Genomic DNA, 26,498 nt, shown 5'->3' on the forward strand with positions numbered 1-26,498 from the left:
TCTAATTCATTCCTTATAATGTATGGGATTACAGTGAGCATTATCGTGAGGACATCCATATGCAATCAAACATATGAAGTTTACAATAGAATAAACCCATCAATCAAGCCAATCAGTAAAGCAGTGATTCCTTTAATAATGAAATATTATTTTTATTATTTTTTTTCTATTTTGAAATATGATAATTATAACTATTATAATTTTAATTGTATATTATCATTATTTTTTTTATTCTATAGTATTATTTGCTATCTGATTAGGTGAGATATTAGATAAGTTTTGGATTTCGTGACGATTTTTAGCCTTGCTATATAATTATAGGTCCACACGGACATCAAGGCAAAATTGATTTACTGATTATTTGCACTGCATTGTTTTCATATCACAATTTTATATTGTTGTTAATTGATTTTGTGACGATAGCTTAGTGTATACTTACGTCACCGGTGGATTGAAATTTTTGCTCTTATTGAAATCTCTTATTCGATGTAATATAAGGCTGATTACGATTATATGGCTCATAGATGCCGTAATATTTCGAAGGTATAACAACTTACATGAAAATATGATATTACCAATTGCTATAGTTGTTATTACTCAATCGTTTGGCACACAGGTAATACATTTAATTATAATGTCAATTATACAGAATATATTGTCGTTAATATAATTTTTTAGGGAACCCTGCATCTAGTTCTTGAGGATGCCATGTGTACGGCTTACGATGAGGAATATTTCTTAGAGCCTGAAACTTATGTAAATGATGAGAATGCATGGGTCGTAAACATGACGCTAATTAAACCACTTTCGATAGAAACTCAAGTAATTATTGTTTCTCATTTTTACTGTTGTTATTACTCATATTTTGCACACCTCAAGTGCGAAAGCGCCAAGGATGCTTTATGGTCGATCTATGCCCGCATGGAAAAGCTATACATTGTTAATAGTATATTACTACCCTAGGCCAGAAAGTTGGATTTCCTGGCGCATGGAATATAGATGCCGAGGCGAAGCCGAGGCATCTATATTCCTTGCGTCAGAGCATCCAACTTTTTGGCCGTGGGTTGTATACTATTTTTCTTGATCTCCAACCGAAAGTACGGAAATTTGGACAAAGGTGGGGGGAGGGGGCGGCCCGCCCGACTTTTGCAAAGCCGAGGCGAAGCCGAGGTTTTGCTGGTCGGGGCGGGCTAAAAAAAAAAAACTGAAAAATAGTTGACCCTGCAGGCCATCCTGGAGCTCAGATAGTGTCCCCCAATTTTTACAAATTTTCAATTGTCATAACCGTATCAAAATTATATTAATTAATTAAAAAAAAAATTAGAACCTTAAGTAAAAAAGGGAATACGTAGTCGTAATTTCGCTAAGATATAGATTTAAAAAAATATTATTTACAGTTGATTTCAATTGGAAGCTGAACGAAATTTGTAAAATAAATTTCAGTATAATCTTCATGTCAATTTTATAATTCCAATTTTCAAATTTTATAGGCTAAAATTTATTCAACAAATTTTGTTTAACTTCTGATTGATAACAATTGCAAGTAATTTTTTTAAAATTATATACCTCGGTGAAATTACAACTACGTTCTCCTCTTTTCAATTGAAGTTTTAATTTTTTTTAATTAATTAATAAAATTTTCATACGGTTATAATCGTTGAAAGCCATTAACTCTTAAAAATTATAATAATTATCACGATTTAAAATGATCAGCGTTGGTTATGTTGTTGAGTATGTTGAGCTGTCAGTACGCCAGCACTGTATACTATACACTTTATAGTGTATAACTCATAGTGTGAGTATACTGACATAAGCGCGCTTATGAATATAGTTACAGGACTGAGCCAGAAAATAAACGTAGTCCACTAGAGCGCGCTGTAATTTGTGTAAGCCACAAAAGTCGTTCTTTCTGGAGCAAGAAGCAGCCAGAAAGTCCGTACTTTCGGGTCGGGGATCAAGAAAAAGTATATAACAAAATATATGGTGAATATGTGATAAATATATAGCGGCAAAAATATCTATATTGAAAAATGTATGTTTTTTACATATATTGGATTATATATTTATCATAATATATTTACTTGTATATAATGTTTTGTATTTTTCTATATATATTATCTCATATAATGCTCAATATATTCTTATCATATATGGATAGTATATATATAATTCATAAGTATAATATAATAAATTTGATATATATAGCCATATATTTTGACTCATATAATTAGTGGTATATGGTCTCTATATAATTGATTATATATGAAAGAATTTATATGATTAAATATATGGTTCGCGGTATATTGGGATTATATTTTTCCAGTATATCAAAACTTATATTTTTCGCAATATATTGAAAATTTTATTTTTTAATATACTTTTTCAATTTCTACACAATCCCACAAAAAAAAGTCAAATTTATTATTTTTTCTCCTTCTTTTCATTGACCTTATATTTACTGGCAATAACCTAAGAAAAGTAAAAAAAGTGCCATATATTTTACAATATATTGGAAACCATATATTTTGCAATATATTGGAAAACATATATAAAAAATATAAAAAATACTATATATTAATTAATATACTACTTTCAATATAATATATCAATATAAAAAAGATATATTAAAATATATATGTAAAACATACATAAAAAGTCATATATTGATAAATATATTGATAATATATTCTAGCAATATATTTTTTTTCAATATATTATCATATATTAATACGGCAAAAATATAAATATTATTTCATATATTGTACAATATATCACATTATAATATTCATATATTCTATCATATATGTTTTCACATATAAAGTTTTTTCATGCGGGTGTTCTTTGACTCTTGACCTACGCAAAGCGTTCTCTTGAAAAGAATCATACTTTTTATATATATAAGGTTATAGCTCGTAAGCTAAAAAATAATCAATTCGTGATTTTTAGGGATATTTCTCATTAACAGGAGCATCAATGGGTGAATATGTGGTGAATACTGGAATAGAAGTACAAATGAGCTTGTGTGATTTCATTGAGGAACCTATTATAATGGGTCGTGTTCTTCAAGCATTTGGATTGTCTGTAGACGATTGTCCACCTAAAATTGTAAGTGATAATTGACTATGAGATATAAAGGAATTCAGAAGTACCATAAAGATTTAATGAACGATATTCTATGCCATAATGAGACTAATGGTTTAGTTTTTTTTGCACTAATAGTTTAGTGTCATTAACCCATTTAAAACCATCAGTGCTTAGAGTTATCTTAGTGCATTTAGTTTTATTAGTACAACACTTAATTCAACACTAGTAACCTCCAATAGTGTTGCATGCAATATAATAATATCTATGGATCTCATTGTTACCTAATGTTTTTATCTTGATTCAACACTTTTTAGGGTCCTTATGGAACTGAAGGTTATATATTTCCAACAGATACATTACCAGATGAATTCCCACCTAATAAATACATGGTGGAATTTGGTTTATCGTACGAGGAGAAGCCATTAATAGTATACCAAGTATTCTACAACTCCCAATAGAAGGTGAATTTATTTTTTAGACCAACACTATAATGACAATTACTCATTTTTCTTAATTCGTTATTAGCTCCTGACATCCCGGGAAAAATAATTTGTATCTAATTCTATAAATGGTTACATAAACTTAGATATGAGTTTTGGTTTTATCTAATTTTATATATTATTTTATATAATTATATATTAGGGTGGCCCAAAAAAACCGACGATTTTTTTTTTTCGAGTCTCTAATGAAAATTTGTTAGTTCAAGATGTTTTAAGAAGCCTCTCCAAAAATCAGCTCGATAAAAAATTTTCAAGAGGTCGCTCACGAATTTTGAAAATATCAAAAATGATTGGAATTCGGATTTTTTGTTTCTGAATATTTTCTCCCTCGTGGCAGCAATATTTTATATCTGTAAAATTATAACTATGCTGAAAATTTCAGCCCAATATTTGAATATACAAAAGGCGCTCAAGAATTTTGAATATTAACTGATAATATGTAACTAATACTTTGAATTAGTTTTTGTATTTTTTTATAACTCAATTACTGTCATTTTACTTAAATATAACTTTTGCATAACCGAAAATATACAGGACAGTCTTAAACAATAAAATTGGGTGTTTTGAATACGCAAAAAAACCTAAAAATTGAATTAAAAAATGAAAAAGTATGTAAATACCATATTGTTTCTATTTCTCGGGTTGTATTTTCATTCATTATGATACAAATTGATGGTAAAAAAATTGATAAGGTTTATTATTAATATTCAAGGGTCGCTCGAAAATATCCAAGAGACAGTACTCGGAAACATTCAAAATTCTTGAGCAACGTTTAAATATTTTAATTTTGAGCTGAAATTTTCAGGGTAGTCATGATTTCATAAATATAAACTATAGCTGTCACGAGAAAGAAGAAATTTAGAACAAAAAAATCCTAATTTCGATCATTTTTAATATTTTCAAAATTCGTGAGCGACCTCTTAAAAATTTTTTATCGAGCTGATTTTTGGAGAGGCGTCTTGGAACATCTTAAACCAACAAATTTTCATTAAAGACTTGAAAAAAAAAATAGTCGGTTTTTTTGGGCCACCCTACTATATATACTTCAATAAAGTTATATTTACAATAATTGTCATAAAAAAAAATTTTTTCAAATCACGCCGACTTATGAGCTCGATCTCAAGTCCTACCGATTGAAAGTTTGTTAACCACGGTGCGGAATCACATACTTTGTAAGGGGACATTAATTGTATTTATTTGAATATAAATAAACTTAAGAGAATTGAAGACATCAATAAATGAATGAATCTGTTTTTTCTATTGTATTTAATTATATTATAGTTTATAGGGTAACAGAACCAATGGCAGTATACCCACTAATAGCGGGGCGACAATTACTTTTTTTAGTAAATTAAAATAAAACAGTAGTTTAAATTTTTTGAACTTAACTAAAATATTTTAAATTTAATATCTCAGTTTTTTATAACTTAATTCATTGTTGAAACTTCAAAATTCCCTTAGCTATTCCACTTATGATCTCGTTAGTCTATTTCTAAGGACTTGAAAAAAATTTGCATACTTCATAACATTCATGAATGCTGTAAATTAAAAAATTTTAGATGTAATCATTATGTGTATTCAAATCATAATTTTAAAATATGGTTTTCTTTCTTGATAAGTTATGCATTTCCTATTATAATCTAATTCCGTCAGTTATATTTTGATGTGAACAAAAAATTCTACAGGCGTCTTAATTTCTATCGACAAATCAATCTCATATTTAGATTGATCTTAGGACTAATTCATATTTGTGTCAAAATATGAATTTAAATCTAAACTTAAGATTAAAATTCATTATAAATTAGAATTTTTTTTTGCACGAATATTCGCGTGAAGTAGATGGTCTCGATGATATGGCACGTGCAATTTGCTTACCAATTCGTTTTTTATTACCTACCGACTCTTCCACGTGACCTTCAACAACGGAATTGGATTTCCATCTTCTGTGCCTTTTTATTGTAAGAAGATCAGCACCAGAATCCGCTAACAGAGTAGCTAATGGTTTTCTAAAAGTATGGCCTGTGTAAGACTCCAGTTTTGCTAATTTCAAATATTTAGCTACTAATTTTGGCATGCTACCGAACGTATTCATGCCAATATTTTGCCTCGTATACCTACCGTTTCGATAACCCACGAAGAATCTTTTGGTAGCTAAGTTTGTTTGGCGTGAAGAGGAGTATTTTTTAGAAATTTGATAAAATTCATCTGACACGACAAAAGATTTCGCTTTGCCAGTTTTTGTTTTCGGAATTTTTACCAACAACATGTCACCTTTGTCGATTATATTGTCCACCGTTAAATCACAAAGTTCTTGACGCCTGCACGCACCTTGAAACACAAAAATCAAAGCCACCTAAAAAATAAAATAAGTATAAAATATGTTTATGTATTTATTTATTCAATAATAAAGAGTATTCAGAAATATTAAAAATTACTAACCTTAATTGCCAAGACCTGATTATCAGGAGCTTGGTGCGAAAATTGATTGATTTGCTCAGCGTCTAACGTTTCAACTTTTTTCGATTTGAAACCTTTATTTTTTTGCTTTAAAAAAGCAATCAAACCCGAATAATTAAATATATTAATTTTGTGTTTGATGTCAATCATACTCCGCAACATTGAGTAAGTGGACCACTAAGTTGACGGTAATTTAATTTCGGCAAGTTGACTAAAGTATGTCAGAAGAATGGGTTTAGAAAAACTCTTGACATTTTTAATTCTTCGCCATTTCATAAACTTATTGTAAGCCGCTTTATATTTTAGTCTCGATAATTGAGGAACTAAATTATTTATTACTTCATTGGCTTTTTTCAGGATTTCAGGTGGTGTGGATTCGTCGCTAGAGCTTTCTTCAGTTTTCGGTATTATTTCCAGCTCCATATTATTTTTTAAACTTTTTTAACTTAAATTATAATTTTATTTATTAAATTAAACTGTCCGACGACTCAACCTCAATTCAGTTTTAATATTTCGATTGTGTTTTTAACTTCCCGGTAAGAAAATTGTAAATTTTCGAAAATTTGAGAAGTTATTGTTTTCACTCCGATTTTCAAAAATTGAGTTTTCATCAGATGTCGACGTTTTGAGGTCCTAGGAAGCTATTCTGACTATTTTCAGAATGATATCCGAGTGTATGTATGTATGTATATGTGTGTGTGTATGTGTGTATGTGTGTGTGTATGTGTGTGTGGATGTAAACTCTTATTATCTTTTTAATGAACTGACCGATTAAGATGTTTGAGGTGGCAATCAAAAGAGTTTGTTGGCCGTCAACTTTTCTGAAAATTTCGAATCGATCGATCAAATGGACTCTAAGATATAGAAGAAATACAAGAAAAAAAAAACTATTTTTTTTTTCAGTTTTTTTCAAATTTTTCAGAAATGGCTCGATCGATCAATTCCAAAATCTAATCAGCACTAGAATTCAATAAAACGCCTCGATTGCCGTCTCAATCATCTCAATCGGTTTATTCGTTCAAGAGAAATCAATCGAGAAAGAAATGGTGAAAAACGGTTTTCGTCGAAAACAATGACATACAAAAAATGACACTCAAATAACAGTTCAATTTACGAAAAAACTCACGCGTAATTTTAAAATGGGCAAACAGCTCTTTTTCAACCGCAACAGCGAATGCCAAGATACTACTTTTCCTGCATAAGTTATAAAAAATAAATATATTATTTTTGTATCTAGAATACATCAAGAATATGTCTTAATTACATTATTTTATATTCTGAATATATTCTATTTCCATGGGAAATATAGTATAAATGTTTAGTAATACAAACATATATTAATAAGTTATACAATGTAAAGTTAGTAAGTAATGTCATAGTTATCCAAACGAAGTTGATAATTGAATTATCTATGCATAATTAATAGTATCCTTATTTATCACAATATTATCATCGGCAACAGGAAGACAAGTTGTTCAATTGCAACAGTATCATTCAGTACAACCGAGAGATTTTACTCGTTGGAGAATGTCAGAGTACAGTTTAGATATTACTTTATAAAAATATAACTAAAATATCCAAATGAATAAAATACTGCTTTTAACAACTTTTCTTTCTTTATGTATTGAAATTATTTGGAGTGAGCATTTGACAGTTTTTCGCGAAGAGTTACGTTATACTTACTTTCGATATAATTTAAGAAAACCTCCTAGTCATCAAATTCTTTGTATTAGCGATAATCCTCGAGATGCAGTTATTTGGAATAATCATTTAGAATGGAGTTTTGAATCAGATACCAATAATTATAAAGAATCATCATCTGGTAATTATTGATAAATATTTTGATCTATATTTCTCGATAGTTTAATACAATTATTATATTTTAAGTAGCAGAGTTGTCAAATTACGCAGTAGCGAATGGTGACAATGAACAATGTGAATTCAATATTGATTCTCCGGAATGTTTATCTGCTTGGACTCAAAATGATTCTCATTGGAATTCAATTTCTTCATTTGATGTACCCATGGGACCAGTTTATGATACACGCTGGGAACGTAAGTCCCCTTTATTACTCGAATTTCTTTTTGTGCTACCCGGGTCGAAAAATTTGATCTGATTTTAGTCTAACTGGACTGTATTTGGACTACTTGGTCTGTTATTGAACTTCGATAAAAATTTTAATCTGTTTTTGATCTACCCGGACTGAAAAATTTGACCTGATTTTAGTCTGATTGGACTATTTGATCTGAGTTTGATCTTTTATGAAAATTTTAAGCTGTTTTCGACCTGCTACTTTAAAAAACAAACGCGTTACGAGCAGACTAAATTAGATTAATTCGTGAACTTTAAAAAATTTTAGTTCTGAAAATTTACAAGGACAAAACTAGATTAAATCATGGACTTATAAAATTTTTTTTTATTGGCAATATTTATGAAAAAACATTAAGTTGCAGAATTGATTATGTTTTATTTACTATTTATTTACTATTTTTTGTTTAAAAATGTCGGCAGTTAATGAAAATTTGACAGCTTAATTTTTTAGTTGCCTTCATTGAATATTTATATCATTGAATAAAAGTGATAAAACAACTCTTAAAATGTCAAGAATTTTCTCTTATTTACTGGATAAAATTGAAAATATTTTGGCATAAGAAAACATCGAAATTCTTGTGCTACGGAGAAAAATGTTGGCTCGAAATCTACCAATTTTTATTCTGCTGTCGACCAAACTTGAAACAGAAAGTAAAGTATCCAAAAAATTACTATGCTCTTATAAAAAATTATTATGCTGCATCAAAATTATTATAATGTATGGAAGTAATTGATATTGAAGCTCATCGATAAGTTTCTCGCGCGTAATAAGTAATGTGATATAGTATAATAATTTTTTGTAAGAGCACGATAATTTTTTGGATGCTTTACTCCCTGTTTCAAGTTTAGTCGACAGCATTGTAAAAATTGGTAGGTTTCGAGCCAACATTTTCTCTCTGTGACATCTTATTATGGAAGCGCATTAGCATGTTTTAAATACCAAAAAAATTAAAATAAATTAATAAATCTAGATTATTATTATTATTTATATTTATAAAAAGTCCTGTATTTGTCCTTAAAAACAATTGAACACAGACCAATAATTATAATAAAAAAGTCTGTTTTTAGTCTAAACCCGATTTAAAACAGACTAAATATCATACGAAAATAAGTCTGATATTAGCCTGGATAAGGAATAGTACGGGCAAAAACAGATTAAATTCTTATATAAAATAAATACGATTTATAAACTTGAATTAAAGGAAAAATATTTGAATTTATTATTTATTTGAAAACAGATCTAATTTTTTGACCCGGGTACAGTGCGTAGATTTTATTTGGCTACAAAAAAATGTATTTTATGGCTCTTCAGAATTTAAAGAATATTTCAAACTTGACCCAAGCCATACAGGATATTCTCCAATTAAATCAACTGGAGAGGATAATTCTTCGTACTTTGTATTTCATAAAAATGACGCTTTGGTAGTTTCGATTCGCGGATCAGCAAATGCACAATTTTTAATTTGCAAAAGTCGTGACATCTACAGAGATTTTTGCTATTGGCTCATTATTGGTGGTTGGCACAATACTATAACGGCAATAAGAAAATGCGAGAACGGAATACCACTAGGAGTTCCAAGTCCTGGATCTAATTGTAGTATATTGAGAGCATCTGTAGCTAAAGTGAATATATAATTTATACACCTTGTTTATATTTGATACACGGAAAGAAAATTATGGCAGCGGTTCCCATAATTTTGTGAAATTTTTTCCTATACCATCATAGGAATTACGACCATAAATTATGGGAGCGGTTCCTATAATTATAGGAATGTTTCCCATAATTATAGGGATAGTTCCTATATTTATGGGAATGATACCCATAACACTATAGGAATGGTTCCTATAATTATAGGAATGGTTCCTATAATTTATAGGAATACTTTCTATAATATTATGGGAATCATTCCTATAATTTATGGGAACTATTCCCATAATATTATGGGAATGATTCCCAGAATGCAATTGGAATGGTTCCTATACCATTATGGGAATCATTCCTATAATATTATGGGAATGATTCCCAGAATGCAATTGGAATGGTTCCTATACCATTATGGGAATCATTCCTATAATATTATGGGAATGGTTCCCATATTATCATGAAAAAATTAATTTAAAGAAAAGTGTGGTAATCACTTCTACAATATACCGAAATATTACTAAACATAAAAACAAAAATTTAAACATTGAAAAAAAAAATCGTATTTGGCAAAAAAACATTAAAATTTTTAACAAGAATTTTTTGTCAGCACAATACATTCAAGAAAATTCAAATTGTGGGAAATTTCTACACTATTGTGCAAAAAAAAATTTTATGATATTATAGGGATGGTTCCCATAACACTATGGGAATAGTTCCCATAATATTATAGGAATAGTTTCTATCTCAATATGGGAACCATTCCCATAATAGTATGGGAATGATTCCCATAACATTATGGGAATGGTTCCCATATTGGTATAGAAGTATTCCTATAATATTATGGTAACCATTCCCATAATGGTATGGGAACCATTCCCATAATGGTATGGGAACCATTCCCATAATGGTATGGGAACTATTCTCATACTATTATGGGAATGGTTCCCATAATATATGGGAACCATCCCTATAGTAGTATAGGTACTATTTCCATACCATTATGGGAACCATTCCCATAATGGTATGGGAACTATTCTCATACTATTATGGGAATGGTTCCCATATATTATGGGAACCATCCCTATAGTAGTATAGGTACTATTCCCATACTATTATGGGAACCATTCCCATAATGCATAGCAAAACTTCCCATAATTTTCTTTCCGTGTAATTAATTTTGATAATTGAATTTATGTTTTTTAAGCATTTTCCGCTCAGTGCCTTCGAATGGAAGACATTTATTATTACATGGGAAGCCGAATCACAAACTATCAAATTATTTGATCCAGATAAAATGATTTTATCATACACTGATTCGGATTATTCGTTATCGACTAGTAAGAATCCCATCTATCATGTTTTTTATGGTAATCCCGACAGAACAATTCCGATGTTATTTCGTTTTCATGAATGTAAGTACATTAAATTGGAGCTAAATTCCGTTCGGTCTATGGTATAGAGACACGGTAGGCTCGCGCCATGACACTTCACATATATACATGTGTTTGATTTGAACTTGTACTTGGCGCGAGACACTACCGTGTCTCCTGATCAAAAATAAAATACAATTTCCGAAGCATTAATCATAAAATTATTTTGTAATAACTTTTTTCAAGACAATTACATTTTGACGACTCAAATAGAGGCTAAATTAACAAGTCTTCCTCTGACTCCTGATCATTTTCATGAAATTTGTATTGATATGTTAGTTGGTCTGTGCACAGATTGTGAATTAATTATAAATTTGATCGATGGAAACGCTACAAAACAGGTTACTAAAACAATTTCAAGTTCGCCCAATTATCAACATTTTGAGCACGGTTTGCCAATGTGGAATTATGCTAGATTCAACGCCTCCAATGTTGATCGGTATTCGACTCCAATTACTTTAGAAATAATTACAAAATCAAATAAAAATGGAAATAATTCTATTCAAGTCGGTCATTGGGCTTTATCGCATTTTAAAAAATGTTTACCACAAGGTAATTTATCATATATTATTGGGTGTTACTTGTGGTTAATATACTTATTTATTACAATAGGCACGGTTAAAAGATTATCAATGACTAGCGTAAGCCGCAAACGTTATCGGGATTCAGTTTATAACAGAGATCCGTATTACTGGTGGCCAAATGTGACTTGCCAAAAATTTTCTTATAATCAACAAGAAGCAGGCGTTGTCAGCTCTATTTCAAGTGCATTGGATTCACGCAATAATTTTACTGGTTAATTATTCATTACTAATCGAAATTTGAAAGCCCCGGGTCGAAAAATTTGATCTGATTTTAGTCTAACTGGACTGTATTTGGACTACTTGGTCTGTTATTGAACTTCGATAAAAATTTTAATCTGTTTTTGATCCACCCGGACTGAAAAGTTTGCCCTGATTTTAGTCTGATTGGACTATTTGATCTGATTTTGATCTTTTATGAAAATTTTAAGCTGTTTTCGACCTGCTACTTTAAAAAACAAACGCGGTACGAGCAGACTAAATTAGATTAATTCGTGAACTTTAAAAAATTTTAGTTCTGAAAATTTACAAGGACAAAACTAGATTAAATCATGGACTTATAAAATTTTTATTTATGGGCAATATTTATGAAAAAATATTAAGTTGCAGAATTGATTATGTTTTATTTACTATTTATTTACTATCATTTGTTTAAAAATGTCGGCAGTTAATGAAAATTTGACAGCTTAATTTTTTAGTTGTCTTCATTGAATATTTATATCATTGAATAAAAGTGATAAAACGACTCTTAAAATGTCAAGAATTTTCTCTTATTTACTGGATAAAATTGAAAATATTTAGCATAAGAAAACATCAAAATTCTTGTGCTACGGAGAAAAGTGTTGGCTCGAAATCTACCAATTTTTATTATGCTGTCGACCAAACTTGAAACAGAAAGTAAAGTATCCAAAAAATTACTATGCTCTTATAAAAAATTATTATGCTGCATCAAAATTATTATAATGTATGGAAGTAATTGATATTGAAGCTCATCGATAAGTTTCTCGCGCGTAATAAGTAATGTGATACAGTATAATCATTTTTTGTAAAAGCACGATAATTTTTTGGATGCTTTACTCCCTGTTTCAAGTTTAGTCGACAGCATTGTAAAAATTGGTAGGTTTCGAGCCAACATTTTCTCTGTGTGACATCTTATTATGGAAGCGCATTAGCATGTTTTAAATACCAAGAAAATTAAAATAAATTAATAAATCTAGATTATTATTATTATTATTATTTATATTTATAAAAAGTCCTGTATTTATCCTTAAAAAAAATTGAACACAGACTAAATATTATAGAAAATAAAGTCTGTTTTTGTCCTTAAAAACAATTGAACACAGAGGAATAATTATAATAAAAAAGTCTGTTTTTAGTCTAAACGCGATTTAAAACAGACTAAATATTATACGAAAATAAGTCTGATATTAGCCTGGATAAGGAATAGTACGGGCAAAAACAGATTAAATTCTTATATAAAATAAATACGATTTATAAACTTGAATTAAAGGAAAAATATTTGAATTTATCATTTATTTTAAAACAGATCTAATTTTTTGACCCGGGAGCAATAGCTGTATAATTAATATTTTAAATAAATTATTAGATAGTGATTTTAATCTCTGCCCGGCATTGAAAATTGGGCCATATTGCGCTACTTTTTGCAATCAATATTTTAGTGACAGCTGTGAATTCGTATCGATGTGTAATCAACATGGTTGTTTTTGTACTCAAGGGCATACTGGTCCCAGATGTGGAAATCGTAAATATAACATAATCTATTTATATGAAGTAATACGTTAATAATTGTTTGTTACTTTTGGCCAGCATGTGAACGCGGGTGGTATGGTTTCGGATGCTTGAAAAGCTGCAGTAATTGTATATTTAATAGCTGTGACTCGTATGATGGCAAGTGTGAAGGTGAATGTATTCAAGTGCCAGATCGTTTCTATATTCCCCCCTACTGCAACATCGGTAAATATAGTGACAATTTTTTTTTAAATAATAAGTTTACTGTTTCAATTGATTTTAGTTTTTATTTTTCAGTTATTGAATCTCCGTTAGCTCCAATCATCAGCAGTTTAAATGAAACTAGTGTTGAATTATTTGTCCCAGAAACAAATAAATATGAAAATGTCTTCTTACTCTATATTTTTGAAATAAAGGTATATTGCTAACAAAAGATGTACTACCCATATAACAATATTGTAGCAATCTTGCCCAAGTCTGGTCACCAATACACTAGTTGTCTTCGTCTTTATATTACTATGGATCTTGCTGCAGAAACTGGTGCTCAAAATTCAATTGCAAGTCTTGTGCGAGACTTGAAAAAAAAATTTGAATTATATTGTATTTCAAAAATCGTGCAAAAATACTGAAGATATCTTTCTCACGGTGCATTGGCAGAGTACTTGAGCTACAGTAGAATCTCCGTAATGTGACTCTCCGTAGTTACTCTCTCTCTTTTTCTAAATCTAACAAGATTTTCTCCCTAATGTTAATAATCCTGTCTTCAACTATGGTTTTTTGCGCGAACAATAAAAATAAAGCTTAGTGGCGGGCAATTCAAATCTTCCCACGTGCACTTATATCATTATATATGAATGAATCCCAACCTAAAAATATGATCCATTTTTTTTGTTTTCGTCCATTACGCATTTTACCGCGCAGATCTGCGCACTAAGACGTGAGTATTGGTATGATGCTGAAGACTAGATTTGTTAACATTACGGAATGGTCCTGGACAAGAGTGTTAACATTACAAAGATTTTACTGTAATCTTGCACCAAAAATTACTAACGAACATTAACGCATATCTTGCGGCAAATCTACTTAAGAAGTATCATACCACACTATCTATCTCACTTTTGTATCTGCCACTTCAACCCCTCTATTGGCATACGATACAGGGTCTTGGCATAAAGTGACATAGAAGTGAGATACAAAAATAGTGTAATATGACACTTCTTGTGCAGATCTGGCGCAAGATTGCATTAGTGTCTGCAAGCAATTTCTGGTACAAGACTCATTCAAAATACGCGTAAGTAACCTTAACAAATCTTGAGCAAGATATCTTCAATGTTCTTCTGTAGAATATCACGTGCAAGTCCTACAACAATCTTGTCTTAGAATCTTGTGACAGATTGATAGCTATATAAAGACGTAGACACTAAGAAGTCTTTCACAAGATACTATTGTAAAAATAATACAAGACTATGACAAGATTGTCTTGTGTAGGTCGTCTTGCAAGAATAGGTTATATATCCCTGATTAAAAAAGTAAATTGAAAAGTATTGAAAAAGATGAGAAATGAATCCTTTCGAATACTTTCTATACCCCAAGGTTTTCATTTTGACATAAAATGAATACTTTTCAATCCCAAAATAATAAAAGAATTTCTGAACTTCCGAGGAATTGAAAAAGATTCAAATGAATTGATATTTTTAATCTTTCTGAATCCTTCTCAATACCTAAATAATCCGACATTTCGGATCAAGTGTGGGATTGAAAAAGATTGAAATGAATTGAAATTTTTAAATCTTTCTGAATCCTTCTCAATTTTCAATTCTTTTCAATACTTTCGAATTCCACTTTGGAATTGGAAAGTATTCAAACGATCGAAATTTCAATTCCATTCAATACTTTCCAAAACCGCCGAGGGATTGAAAAGAAATGAAATAATTTTCAATACTTTTCAATTCACTTTTTTAATCAGGGATATCAAAAGATTCTTGTGATCAGTGCCTTGATGCAACTTGTGATTGAAATTGTTACATGGGCATTTGATGATTGCCGACTAAATATTTAATTTAATAACACTTTTGGTTTAAATTAAAATATTATTGTAGTCATGGATGGGGAAAAGTCAAATTAAAATTTCGATAGAAAATGTTATGGATATCGATAACACAAAAACGAAAGTTTACAGTGAAGTTTTTTCAAATTTAACTGCAGGAACGGAATATTCTATGCAGACATTAGTAACTATACATTATTCCGAAACTAAATACAAACATATGGAAAGTGGATGGAAAAATTTCACAACTTTATGTAACTGTAGGTATTCAAATATATAATTTTATTCAACGCATGCCTGATTATCGCGACTTATCATATCTGCAAAGCAAACCCTAAATGACCGTTTACTGATCGGTGATTAATAATTCGCCAAAAAGCAAATGACGTCCCATGTTCCTCATTAGCGTGTGTTTATGGGATCATAAACAACTGCATTTGAATCCATAAACACATTCCTCAGAAAACATTATCGACCGTTCTCAAAAACAAACTCTACTATTATCATTAAAGCAAATAATCTCGACACTAAATATATTCAGAACGAGTAGTACAATCAATCTCACAACTTTGATGTCAGCGTCTACATACGAATACGTTGGTTATTTTTTATTAATTAAAATAAATAAGAAATGAATGGTGAGAGAAGTCAAGAACTAGTATCATATAGATACCCCACCAGATTTAGGGTCTACTTTGCTGACATAATAATTCGCAAAAATCAGACAATTGTTGAATAAAGTATAGTGCATAACACGTGGGTTCCCGCATGAAAAAACTTTATATGTGAAAACATATATGATAGAATATATGAATATTATAATGTAATATATTCTACAATATATAAAATAATATTTATATTTTTGCCGTATTAATATATGATAATGTATTGAAAAAAAATATATTGCTAGAATATATTATCAATATATTTATCAATATATGACTTTTTATGTATGTTTTACATATATATTTTAATATATCTTTTTTATATTGATATATTATATTGAAAGTAGTATATTAATTGATATATAGTATTTTTTATAATTTTTATACATGTTTTCCAATATATTGCAAAATATATGGTTTCCAATATATCGTAAAATATATGGCACTTTTTTTTACTTTTCTTAGGTTATTGCCAGTAAATATAAGGTCAATAAAAAGAAAGAGAAAAAATAATAAGTTTGACTTTTTTTTGTGGAACTGTGTAGAAATTGAAAAAGTATATTGAAAAAATAAAATTTTCAATATATTGCGAAAAATATAAGTTTTGATATACTGGAAAAATATAATTCAAATATACCGCGAACCATATATTTAATCATATAAATTCTTTCATATATAATCAATTATATAGAGACCATATACCACTAATTATATGAGTCAAAATATATGGATATATATATCAAGTTTATTATATTATACTCATAAATTATATATATACTATCCATATATGATAAGAATATATTGAGCATTATATGAGATAATATATATAGAAAAATACAAAACATTATATACAAGTAAATATATTATGATAAATATATAATCCAATATATGTAAAAAACATATATTTTTCAATATAGATATTTTTGCCGCTATATATTTATCACATATTCACCATATATTTTTCTATATACTTTTAACAATATATAGCTTTTCCATGCGGGTTAGTCTTTATCCATCAAACCCAATATTCTTAGCACTCGCTGGCGCTCGTGCGTGGGCACCTACGACCTACGACTCGTGTTAAAAACATTGTGCTTCCCGAATAAAGACTCACCTAACCCACTCGCTATGCAATGTACTATTATAATCGCTCACTATAATCATATAATTTGCTTTTAAAAATATAGGGGACAAAAATTTTGAAATCGAATTTTCAGAAAGAAGTATATTAGTTAATAGGATAGTGGAAGAGGTACATGAAAAAAAATGAATATTTGTGAAATTCTTACAATTTTGTTACAGCCGACTACTTGTCGTAAGCCTGGTCTAGGGAATGTAGGGCAAAGTTGTTTTCCCACTACCATGCGTTTAATGAGGGAAGCTGTTTAGAATCAGTAACTGTTAACCCTTTAGAGTCTGACCTTGAAACCCCACTCTTCGGTCTGGCGGAGCCCGATAGAATTAGAAAGAGCGCGAAGCAAATGTGACAGGGCCGTATTATAAGAGAAAAAATTTCACCTAAGCGGGAATTAAAAATTATTTTATTGTTTATTTTTAATTTATTAAATAATAAATATCAAAGGACTTAAATTCAAAGTAAGAACAACATTTGGTTTCATTATAAACATAGTTAAGTAATATTGCAATTACATAGCAATGTATAAAATTTTTTTAATTTTTCTAACCTTACTTTCGGAGACTATTTCCTCACGTCAACAATACTAACTACGGCACTGTCGATGAATGCAGCGCGAGATTCAAACGAGTGGAAGGGTACTCACAGACACACTACTACTCTCACATGTCACTCATACATGCTCACGGGACTCTACGATTCTCGCTCTCCCCACTAGTCTCACACGGAGACGTTTCGAGATCCTCTGACTCTAAAGGGTTAATTGAGTGAAACAGGCTCATTATGGGCAGGCTTATGATGAGTCGTCGACGATATAATGAAATAAATAATTCTAATTTTAATCATTTTTTAACTAGAAATTTTATCCATGTCCTGATCAATGGTATTTAGTGAATCTATCGATGATTTATCCTACGTCAAATAAGTCTTTTCCAGTAGACACGAAAAATGTTGCGCCGCAATTTCCAATGTTGTTTTCAAATTTAAAACCGTCTACAAATTATAGCATTAGTATATACAGTAAAGATAGACAGTTTTATTTTCATCAGAATATTTCGACGTACGAAGCAGGTATTTTATCAAAATACATAAATTATTATCTAGATAACAGCTTCAATTATTTATTATAGAACCATCAGAAGTTGGATTTCTACGGGCAGAGTCTGTAAGCTCAAGACAAGCAGTTATCAAATGGTATCCACCATACGATAAAAACGGAGTTTTACGCGGTTACAATTTGACAATACGAGTAAATATGATAATTATAAATAGTATAATTTGGAAGTTTATACTTAAATTAATTTTATATGACACATTAATAGGTTTTACGCTATAAAAATTGTTGGTACAGACATATCGATACTCCGTTAAATTTGATGACTTCCAGGAGTTTTTATGCAAATCATACTGAAGGTTACAAAATAGAGTTTGCAATGAGTAATTTAGTTCCTTATGTTATGTATGAAGTTACAGTACGAGCATATAATTCGAAACTAGGTCTTGAGAGTAAAATAAATTTCACAACTGATGAATTAGGTAAGCAATATATTTCTGATTAAAAGAAACGATTCGAAACGATTCAATTTCACTACTGTATAGATGTATAGTAAGGGGATTCCCCCGTGTGAAGCTCTGTTTTTTTGGGAATTTGTTTTTGACCAATGAAAAGATAAAACTTTGAGTTTTTCATCATTTATTTATTAATATTTCAAGAATATGTAAAACAAATTTCAAATAAAAATCTTCATTACAACGTAAGTTGTACCGCTCTGAAGACACCCACCTCGAAAAAAAGTACGCTCACGTCCTCCACGATTCCGGCTCATAGGCTTATCTGAAAAAAAAAATCGGTCTATTGGTTAACCCTACGGGCCAGCCCCAAAACTTCCCGCTGTTTTCGAGCTCGTTGAGCTCGATAATACTTTTGTATGCCATTGTTTTAAAAAAAAACATTTTTCAGCATTTCTTTCTCCCACGATATCTCGCGAACGAATTAACCGATTTTGACGGTTGAGGCGGCAATCGACGTGTTTTATCAAGTTCTAAAGCTGATCAAATTTTGAAATTGATTTATCGAGTCGTTTTTGAGAAATTTCAAAAAAACCAAAAAAAAAAAATTTTTTTTATTTCTTTCGTCAACGGTTTCTTTTGAACGAATAAACCGATTTCGATGGTTGAGGTGGCATTCGACGCGGCTTATAAAGTTTTAGAGCTGATTAGATTTTGGAATCAATCCATCGAGCAAATTGAAAGTTATCCAAATAAAACATTTTTGAAAAAATTTTATTTTTGAAATATCTCTGAACGCGCCCTACCGATTAAGTTCAAATTTTTACGGCTTCAAGATATTAATAAGCCGCGTTGAATGACATCTCAAAGATCAAAATCGGTTCATTCGTTCAAGAGTTATGAATATTTACATACATACGTACGTACGTACACACATACATACACTCGGACATCATCGTGAAATTAGTCAGGATAGCTTCCTAGAACCTCAAAACGTCAAAATCTGATAGAAATTCGGTTTTTGCAAATCGGACCGAAACCAATAACTTCCCGAATTTTTGAAAATTTTCAATTTTCTTAGCGGGAAGTTAAAAATAAAAAACGGTGTTTTAATCTGTACTCATAAATGCATCAAGTGAACTAGAATCATCCAAAAATTCTAAGGATTTCTATTTTTTTCGTAACGGAAAAATAAAAAAAAATCACGAAATTGGAAACTTTTTTCAGAAGTCTGCTAAAAATCCAATTTTTAATATTTACAAATGATTATAGTTCACTCGATGCATTTAGGCTTACAGATTGTAACGCTGTTTTTTTTTTTTTTTTTTTTTTTTTTTTTTTTTTTTTTTCAAATAAGCCGATGAGCCGGAATCGTGGAGGAAGTGAGTGTACTTTTTTTTCGAAGCTGGTGTCTTCAGAGCGGTACAACTTACGTTGTAATGAAGATTTTCATTTGAAATTTGTTTTACATACTCGTGAAATATTAATAAATAAATGATAAAAAGCTCAAAGTTCTATCTTTTCATTGGTCGTCAAAAAAAATTTCCAAAAAACGCTTATAAGACAGACCCTCACACGGAGGAACTCCCTTAATAATTGAGTGAATCGTTTTGTTTAATCCGGGATACAGATATATTTACTTGTGCATCGTATAATTTTAATTATAATTAGAGATACCGACTGAAGTCTTCAGTGACCTAAAATTCGAAAAAAATATAATATCGTGGCAAAAACCAGCAGACTGTACGACGGTCACGGGAGCTATTCTTAGCGCAAGATTATTTTTGATTGGTTTGAGTGAAAATGTTAAGAATTTCAGCTATCAAGTGGATACTACAAGTTCTTTTAAGATTGATTTAACAGATATAAAAGAAATTCATGGTGATGAACAATATCGTGTTCGAATTCATGTACTACATTATCCCAAGCGCATCCATAATGAAACGGCTTATACTGAGTTATCTTTCAAGACGGATCCACGTCGTAAGTAATATCATATTTATGATATCATATAAGGTACGGCGCGTTTTGATCCCCAGACAAAACATCCCCGACAAAATATCCCCAAGAGCTCCCACTCGGTTATTTTAGTCGTAATCTTGTTCAGAGTAACAATTCCAAACAAGAATTGATGTTGTGAGTATATGCAAAGATGATGTCACATAAACCGCCATTTTGATGTTAAACTGACACGTGTACACTTAAATATCTACTTGAAAACTGGTCGATAATTTGTAGATATCGCGAATTAAAATGTGTAATTTGCCGCGTTAACTCGCCAAACTTATAATCTTTATCAAACTTAAAGTTTAATAGACACCGAACAATATTAGGTTTCATCCCAGATGTGTTGGTGGAATCGTCAGTGAGGCACCTCCAACACATCCTGCCTCATACCTAACACTGAAGTTACCAAAAAATTATAAATGGGTTGGACCTATAACGCCACCGTCCATCGTACGGTTTTAAATAAAATTAATTATTAAATATTTTTAATTTTTATTTAATCTATTACAAGGTGGTAAGTAACCGGCTACACGTATGTAATTAAACGCCATCTGTGTGTACACGGCTGACTTTTCTATTGTTTATGTGCCACATCACCGTACAAACGCATTTCAAAACCGTTTCGAATAGAAGTCCCCAGGGTCAACCATCGGGGGATATTTCGCCCGGGGGATATTCTGTCCGGGGATCAAAACGCGCCGAACCATCATATAATATCATAATCAATAGAGATCATTGTCGTGATCCGATACATCATTGAAATTATTCATTGGATGATTATCATTTAATAGCTCCACCACGAGTTGAAAAGATAGAGATTGTTGAAATCAATCAGCAAGAACAAATGATGATGTTGCGATGGCAGAAACCACTACCACCGACGAATGGCGAAATTTCTTACTACGCCATTAGATTTTCTGGCAAGAATATCGAAACTACTGACATTGCTTATGTATACCCTAATGAAACATGTCGATTGTGGAATGATTCGTTATGTACAATTATTGAACAACCATTTGGAGCCAGAGAATATATTGAAGTAAGAGCTTACAATAAAGGTGTAATTGAAGGTGGAGATGTTAATACTGTTGAATATCAACACCATGAAGGAGGTAAAGTGCAAACATACTTTATTTTATGTAACTCATGGCCGAAGAAAATCCCGCTAACCAGCTTAAGTCAGACTCGTAAAGTTTTATATTACAATACAAAGCTTTCTGATTGGTCAAAAGTGTGATATATTGTATATTAACTCATATATATTTAGTATAATAACTCATAAAATTTTAGCGAAATGCGCGGAGTTTATCTTTACTCAATGATTCAAACTACTAACGAATCCATGACCTCTTCTTTTTATGACGTCACTTTGATAGAACTATCTTATTACCATGACCAAAATCTCTAGGCTGTACATGCGCATTTAATTAATCAGCATACGCATGTGTGGATCAACGCAACGTCACCTGAATTTTATAACCTTACATGTTTCTACTAATTAACACGAAATAACACCGAAGTTTCTTTTATTAAGTTAAGTTTTGTTTAGTGAATAGTACTAATCAAATTATTCGCTCGGCATGGATGTCAGAGAAATATCTTTTTGATATCAGGATGATTATATAATTTATTTAATAAATAATAGAATTAGAGGATGAAGGGATCGTTAAATCAAAAATGCTAATCACCAAAGTCCCTAGCGGATCCGAATTACGGTAATTACCGCAATTTACGGTATCCAGCAGAATTGCCGTAATTTACGGTAGTTTACCGCGATTTACCTTATTTTGCGGTAAATTACGGAAAACAACGGTAAATTGCCGTATTTTTACCATAAATTACGGTAATTCTGCTGGATACCGTAAATTTAGGTAATTACCATAATTTACAGTAATTCGAATCCATCAGGGACTTTGCTGATTAGCATTTTTATTCAACGATCCCTTCATCCTCTCATTTTATTATTTATTATTCGATATCTCGATCTTAAACGATAGAAAATAATTTATTTAGATAACTTTATGATACCACCCTAGCGGATCCGAATTACGGTAAATACAGTGATTTACCGTAATTTACGGTGCCTAGCAGAATTACCGTAAATTACGGTAATTTATCGTAAATTACGGTAATTTATCGTAAATTACGGTAATTTATCGTAAATTACGGTAATCTACGGGAAATTACGGTAAATTGCCGTAATTTACGGTAATTCTGCTAGGCGTCGTAAAATTACGGGAAATTACGGCAATTTACCGTAATTTGCCGTAGGTTGTCGTAATTTGCGGTAAATTACCGTAATTTACGGTAATTCTGCTAGGCACCGTAAATTACGGTAAATCACTGTATTTACCGTAATTCGGATCCGCTAGGGCAATAAGATCCCTATGGCAAATTTGCCGCAATTTACAGTAATTTACGGGATTTTACAGTGAATTGCGGTCAAATACGGCAATTTACCGTAATGTGTGACTTTTTTAGCGTAAGCACCGTATGTTTATTATTTTTACAGTTTTGACAGTGCAATACTTCACTTTACGGTAAAATATCGCAGGCTTACCGCAATTTTACGGTAAATTACCGTTCTTTCGCTGCAAATTTACGGTAAAAACACCGCGTTCTTGTTGTGAAATGCCGTATTTTTGCCGTTAAATACCGTAAAACATCGTGATTCCTCCGAATACCGTATAAATTTTCTTTCCAGTGATAATAAAAAAACTAATTTTATAAGTCTGGCTGCATTACGCTGACTTGAGCTGTTCAACGGCGTTTTTCTTTGTGCATTCATTACATAAACTATTGAATACATCTAGTGACATCGAGTGTTATACTCTCCTGTGTTGGCAACACTTGATTCGCTCGTACCGAACTACCCGCACTCTAGTATAAAACTAATTTCACAAGATGTATAAGATAGTATTTAATTATCAGTGATCGTTGTTTGTTTATTAATGATACATTATACTTAGCACCGAGCGCACCTAAGATAATATCCATTGAAGAAATAAGTAAAGGAGTTGTTGATCTACGGTGGAAGCATCCTTCAATAACAGGAGGACCACTGAAAAGATTTGTAATCATTATCAAGATACTTTCATCGCGATTAGAAAAGCTAAAGAATAATCTCAATAAAACCTATCAAGAAATTGAGTTTCCGATTTCCGAATATAAAACTGACTACAGTACCCATCTAAATCTATTACCTTCCACAGAGTTCATAGTATCAATTCACGGGGTGACAAAGTTACAATCTGGTTCAAAATCAAACATACAGATCGAAACAAGTAGTATGTTTGCTTTTGAATCTGAACCACGTATTGTTGCCAGTAAAGAACTTTCAACAATCGACGTTGCTATTCCACTAATTATTAACAACACAATCGACAGTGTACTATATGTAGTCGTCAAAGGGGCTTCAAGATGTAATCAATCAACAATTTTAGATTCTGATGCTAGTAATGATTTTGGAATCGATGATCAAGAATCAGCCTGGCTTGCAGCGTCGTTTCTGGTTAAATTTTAATTCACACCATCGTTTTCAAATAAATTCTATATCTTAATCACACGTTCTTCATAACAATTTCAGGCTCAAAAGAAAGAAAATCGTATATTTACTGTTGGTGATGGTCAGAGTTATAACGGTAATATAAATTGTCCACTTTATAGGGGTGTTTCGTACGCGGTTGTGCTCATAATACGCGACAATGTAACAAATGCGAAGTCAATTTATACAATTATTTGGGAATCACAAATATTTAAACTAGAAGAAGATATTAAGTACTTACATATAATTTGGATTATTCCTTTAACAATACTCTTAATTATTGTCATCGGGGGAATCTGCTGCTTCATCAAAAAGAGGTAACATTATATCTATTTTTTTTTTTTATGACCATTTTAAAAAAATAATTATTTTAGAAAAGCGAGACTTTTGGCAAACAAGTCTGAACCTTTTACTATACATCGTAATACCAAAAAATTAAACGAATATGTCGTACAAAAAGATGTATTATCTTCTGAAATGATGGACCATCAAGAATTAATTTCTCTAAGCTCTGTTAATTCTATTGAGGAGATTAATCAATTATATGGATTTGAAGTACCAAATGAAAATACGTTTAATTAGTCTGTAAAATTTATGTAAATTATGTAGTTATCTTAATACACAAACTGATTCAATTTGAACCTGAAGTGTTCAGCTTTAAGTGTCCTTAATCCTAATTCAAAATTTTTAAACTTCTCGCTAACAAAATTGAATATGTTCAAAAAAAAAGAGGGAGTTATTGATTTCGGATTTCGAGTTTTAAATAGATCTCGATGTTGAGAACCTAAGAAGCTATTCTAACTGATTCCAAGTTGATGTTCAAGTATATGTATGTGTGCATGTACGCACGCACGTATGTAAATATTCTATAAGTTTTGAACGAATTAACCGATTAATTTTTTATTCATTAGTTTGTTTATTTAAATTATTGATCAGGAAGCTGCTGATTCGTATGATCATAAGTCTACATTAAGATGCATAATAAATAACAACCCGGAAAAAAAAATTTGGATCTGTTCTGATCAAATGAGATTAAATTAGATCAGCTTAGATCAAATTTGATCATAATTTATACTGAACCCAGATCAGAGTAGATCTGATTTGATCTGTTCAGATCAAACTAGATCTGATCAGATATGACATTTTTCTTTGGGGATAAATAGTCCAGATCTACCCTGATCAAATCTAATCAAGTCAGATCAACCTAGATCAACCTAGATCTAGTCAGATCAAAATAGATCAACATTGATTAAACGATAAATTTATGAAGTAAATATAAATAGATCTAATTGGATCTGTACGGATAAAACCAGATCTGAGCTGATATAACTTTTTCTCGGGAAAAATAGTCCAGATCTACCCTGATCAAATCTAATCAAATCAGATCAACCTAGATCAACCTAGATCTATCGGGAAAAAAAATTATGAGAAATTTATTATTTTATTATTTTCATTGGGTAAATAAGTATAAAGTACTTTAAGAAAAAATTCTTTATGTATCTTAGAATGAGATTACTTTCAATATAGTTTATAAAAAAGTGATCCTTTATATTTATGCAAAATGTTTCATAGTGAATATAATCAATTTTATTTAACAAAAAATCAGTCTAATTTATGACAATATTTAATTACTTATTCTCATTTCTTATTACTGTCGAGATCAATAACTATTGGATATTTTGTTTTATGTAAATTGGTATATCTTCTTAATTATATGTTAAGTTGTATTGATTGGAGAAGAGTGATCTTGAATATGAATCTTTATTAGGTTAAATTTCAATTGTATCATTCAAAGGAGAAGATAAAACTGATCTCATATGGAACATGAAACGTTTACTTTTAATTTTAATGGCTTCAATCCTATATATTTCATATTATTGTGATATATTTAATATATTCTTAATCAGACATATCAATTTTTATTAGGATAGAGATAAAAAAACAGATCTATTCAGATCTAGCTAATTAGATCAAATTTGATCTGAGCAGATCTAAGAGTGTTTTTTATTTACCTTGATCTGATTAGATCCGAGCAGATCTATTCTGATTAAAG

At 30.5% G+C, this 26,498-nt stretch overlaps 3 protein-coding genes across 9 annotated transcripts in view; 2 read left to right on the forward strand and 1 right to left on the reverse strand.

Annotated features, from left to right (window-relative positions):
* The first annotated feature begins 437 nt into the window (after positions 1-437).
* On the forward strand, positions 438-4,843 carry LOC130670622 (uncharacterized). 4 transcript variants are annotated; one of them, XM_057474054.1, is made up of 5 exons: positions 439-616; positions 679-822; positions 2,947-3,105; positions 3,436-3,545; positions 3,610-4,843. In XM_057474054.1, exons 1-4 carry the CDS (start codon positions 566-568, stop codon positions 3,508-3,510), a joined length of 429 nt encoding a protein of 142 aa, XP_057330037.1. In that variant the 5' UTR covers positions 439-565; the 3' UTR covers positions 3,511-3,545; positions 3,610-4,843. The 4 variants fall into 4 exon arrangements, with proteins under 4 accessions (XP_057330036.1, XP_057330037.1, XP_057330034.1 ...); XM_057474052.1 differs by having other exon boundaries at positions 459-616; positions 3,399-3,545; positions 3,610-4,842; XM_057474053.1 differs by having other exon boundaries at positions 438-616; positions 3,436-4,843.
* Positions 4,844-4,918: 75 nt separating this feature from the next.
* The window catches only part of LOC130670624 (uncharacterized), a 53,970-nt gene continuing 32,390 nt past the window's right edge, over positions 4,919-26,498 (reverse strand). The window contains exons 2-5 of one of the 3 annotated variants that reach the window (XR_008990368.1): positions 6,024-6,128; positions 5,703-5,937; positions 5,482-5,590; positions 4,919-5,122 (exon numbers count right to left, since the gene is read on the reverse strand). Coding sequence is in view for 1 of the 3 variants with exons in the window: in XM_057474056.1 (XP_057330039.1) it covers positions 5,580-5,590; positions 5,703-5,937; positions 6,024-6,203 (426 nt within the window). In the remaining 2 variants the exon portion in view is untranslated. Of the gene's footprint in view, positions 5,123-5,159; positions 5,591-5,702; positions 5,938-6,023; positions 6,531-26,498 lie in introns of those variants that run through there. The other 2 variants (XR_008990367.1, XM_057474056.1) reach the window with 2 other exon arrangements.
* Positions 7,521-25,102, forward strand: LOC130670619 (uncharacterized). 2 transcript variants are annotated; one of them, XM_057474047.1, is made up of 19 exons: positions 7,521-7,863; positions 7,929-8,096; positions 9,446-9,756; positions 10,983-11,190; positions 11,395-11,760; positions 11,821-12,003; positions 13,396-13,551; positions 13,617-13,763; positions 13,836-13,954; positions 15,638-15,845; positions 17,438-17,502; positions 18,243-18,456; positions 18,516-18,634; positions 18,708-18,921; positions 20,566-20,877; positions 21,693-22,013; positions 23,871-24,412; positions 24,488-24,762; positions 24,820-25,102. In XM_057474047.1, the coding sequence occupies exons 1-19, from the start codon at positions 7,623-7,625 to the stop codon at positions 25,025-25,027; spliced, it is 4,377 nt and encodes a 1,458-aa protein (XP_057330030.1). In that variant the 5' UTR covers positions 7,521-7,622; the 3' UTR covers positions 25,028-25,102. The 2 variants fall into 2 exon arrangements, with proteins under 2 accessions (XP_057330030.1, XP_057330031.1); XM_057474048.1 differs by having other exon boundaries at positions 7,932-8,096.

Source organism: Microplitis mediator, chromosome 6 (assembly GCF_029852145.1).
Source record: "Microplitis mediator isolate UGA2020A chromosome 6, iyMicMedi2.1, whole genome shotgun sequence".
NCBI lineage: Eukaryota > Metazoa > Arthropoda > Insecta > Hymenoptera > Braconidae > Microplitis > Microplitis mediator.

Coding starts and splice junctions, on each gene's coding strand:
- LOC130670619 (XM_057474047.1), top strand. CDS start 7,623: ATGAATAAAATACTGCTTTTAACAACTTTTCTTTCTTTATGTATTGAA. Junction 13,955..15,637: donor TCTATATTTTTGAAATAAAG/GTATATTGCTAA, acceptor ATATTATTGTAG/TCATGGATGGGGAAAAGTCA. Junction 24,763..24,819: donor TGCTGCTTCATCAAAAAGAG/GTAACATTATAT, acceptor TAATTATTTTAG/AAAAGCGAGACTTTTGGCAA.
- LOC130670622 (XM_057474051.1), top strand. CDS start 566: ATGATATTACCAATTGCTATAGTTGTTATTACTCAATCGTTTGGCACA. Junction 617..678: donor CTCAATCGTTTGGCACACAG/GTAATACATTTA, acceptor ATAATTTTTTAG/GGAACCCTGCATCTAGTTCT. Junction 3,106..3,398: donor ACGATTGTCCACCTAAAATT/GTAAGTGATAAT, acceptor AACACTTTTTAG/GGTCCTTATGGAACTGAAGG.